This window comes from Microcaecilia unicolor, chromosome 1 (assembly GCF_901765095.1).
Source record: "Microcaecilia unicolor chromosome 1, aMicUni1.1, whole genome shotgun sequence".
Classification (NCBI taxonomy): domain Eukaryota; kingdom Metazoa; phylum Chordata; class Amphibia; order Gymnophiona; family Siphonopidae; genus Microcaecilia; species Microcaecilia unicolor.
In genome coordinates, this window is record NC_044031.1 from 640,542,993 (window position 1) to 640,545,311 (window position 2,319).

The 2,319-nt window shown below is 35.8% G+C and overlaps 1 protein-coding gene across 1 annotated transcript; it reads right to left on the reverse strand.

Annotated features, from left to right (window-relative positions):
• Positions 1-1,133: 1,133 nt before the first annotated feature.
• On the reverse strand, positions 1,134-2,069 carry LOC115461096 (olfactory receptor 1020-like). Its single transcript, XM_030190671.1, has one exon. It carries the CDS (start codon positions 2,067-2,069, stop codon positions 1,134-1,136), a length of 936 nt encoding a protein of 311 aa, XP_030046531.1.
• Positions 2,070-2,319: the final 250 nt, after the last annotated feature.

Genomic DNA, 2,319 nt, shown 5'->3' on the forward strand with positions numbered 1-2,319 from the left:
TACTGCTGGAAGTGAATTTGTAATGGAATGTTTGTTAATAGCATCACTGCTGAAGATAATATTATATTGTTGAAGTTTTGAATAGGGAAGAAGTCAAAACTTGGCCATGTTGGCAGAGGCTCTGTTTTGAAAAGCTAAGTAGCTGAGATTTTTACATTATAATTCAGATTCTTCAAAAATATTTAAATGATGGATCAATGAAGGATAGGCAGTACTGCTTAAGTGTTGGTGAAATGCAGTATATTGCTGAGACATCTGAAGATCCATTTAAAAAGATAGTTTGAATTAAATGCAAAAATGTCTAGATAAATCAAAGCAGTTAGTTTCTTGTGATATATTATTTTGTTAACGAGTTAAAGCTGGCATCATCCTATCAAATTTCTTCAAATAAAAAATAAATTTAGATGCAGTATTCTGAAATAGTTTGCAAACTGTTACAATAGTCCAATTGGTTTGGGATTAAAAAAAAAAGTGCTTGAATCAAAAGAGAAAAATGCTCTTCAGTAAATAAAAGGCAAATTTTGTGAAGTGATAATATAGGCCCCCTTTTACAAAGCCACACTAGGAGATGCTGCGAAGCAATGCCGAAACAGCCCATTCAAAGTGAATGGGCTGTGTCGGCATTACTGCACTGACTGCCGCTAGCGCGGCTTTGTAAAAACGGAGCATAGTTAGGTTTTACCTACCAGGAAACCTACAATCTTGGAAGTTTGTTCCACAGGCAGGGAAAAACAATTAATAAGGTCAATCTTATCTGGAATAATTTTATTAGAATGATTCAACCTAAAATAGTCTGTAGAACAATAACTTAAAACAAGGGTTTGGTGTTGGGCATATAAATATCTACTCATTTGAATATACTTGTCCTTGTTTTAATATAATCATGGCATACAAGTGGAGGAGTGTCCTAGTGGTTAGAGTACCAGTCTTGCAATCCAGAGGTGGTCAGTTCAAATCCTGCTGCTGCTCCTTGTGATGTTGGGGAAGTCACCTAATCCACCATTGCCTCAGGTACAAACTTAGATTGGGAGCCCTCCTGCGACAGAGAAATATCCAGTGTACCTGAATGTAACTCACCTTGAGCTACTACTGGAAAAGATGTGAGCAGAATCTAAATAAATACAATACACTGCTTAGGAAGATATTTTTTTCTTCATAACTTTTTTCACTGCTTGTTTGACATCATTGTTCCTGAGACTATAGATCATAGGGTTCACCATAGGGATTATCATTGTATAAACCACAGAAACAGTTCTATTTTTGTTTAGTGAGTAATGAGAACTAGGGAAAACATACATAAACACAAGAGTCCCAAAAAGTAAAGTCACTGTGATGAAATGGGAGGCACATGTGGAAAAGGCTTTGCGTCTTCCCTCTGATGAGCGAATTCTCAGGATAGTGGAGATAATGTAAATATATGAGAGAAGTACTGCGATAATGCTTGATGAGAGACCTACCATAGAAATAGAAGCAAGCAATAGCTCCTTCAGGAAGGTATCGGAGCAGGATAGCTTTAAAACTGCAACGGGATCACAATAGAAATTATTAATCTCATTGGGACCACAGAATGATACAGAACAGGCATTGCCTGTTTGTATAGCTGAAATTATCATGCTTACTGTGTATAAACTGGTAACTAGTAGAATGCAAATCTTTCTGTTCATAACCACAAGATAAAGTAGTGGGTTACATATAGCCACATAACGATCATATGCCATCACTGCAAGAAGGAAGCATTCTGCAATTGCCAAAGTTGCAAAACAATACATTTGTGCAGCACACCCGAGAACAGAGATGCCTTTTATGTCTAGTACTAAGTTTATCAATGTTTTTGGAGTAATGGTGGAGGAATAACATACATCTAAGAATGATAAGTTGCTGATAAAAAAATACATGGGTGTGTGAAGTTGAGGAGAAATCTTAATTATTGTGATGATGCTGATGTTTCCCAGTAGAGTAAGAAGATATATGGACAAAAAAACTATGAAGATAAATGTCTGTAGATTGTGAAGGTCAGCAAATCCTATCAATATGAATTCAAAGACTGAGGTTTGATTGCTTAGTTTCATTTCACAATAAAAATCCCTGGATATCCACTGTGGGAATAAAAAAAGACATAAAAAACACAATTAACTACCAAAGTGGGCAATAGATATGATTTTTAGATAACCATAATAGGTGTAATCTTCCAGAGGGGCAGTTGAGTTACCCTGTAGCAAAATCAGCAAAGAAGGTGGTAATAACTTATGGGCTAACTTATTTGTTCAGGAATAAAATGTCCATTTAATCAGATTCTCAAGCATTCATTCCTCAATAGTT

Coding starts and splice junctions, on each gene's coding strand:
- LOC115461096 (XM_030190671.1), bottom strand. CDS start 2,069: ATGAAACTAAGCAATCAAACCTCAGTCTTTGAATTCATATTGATAGGA.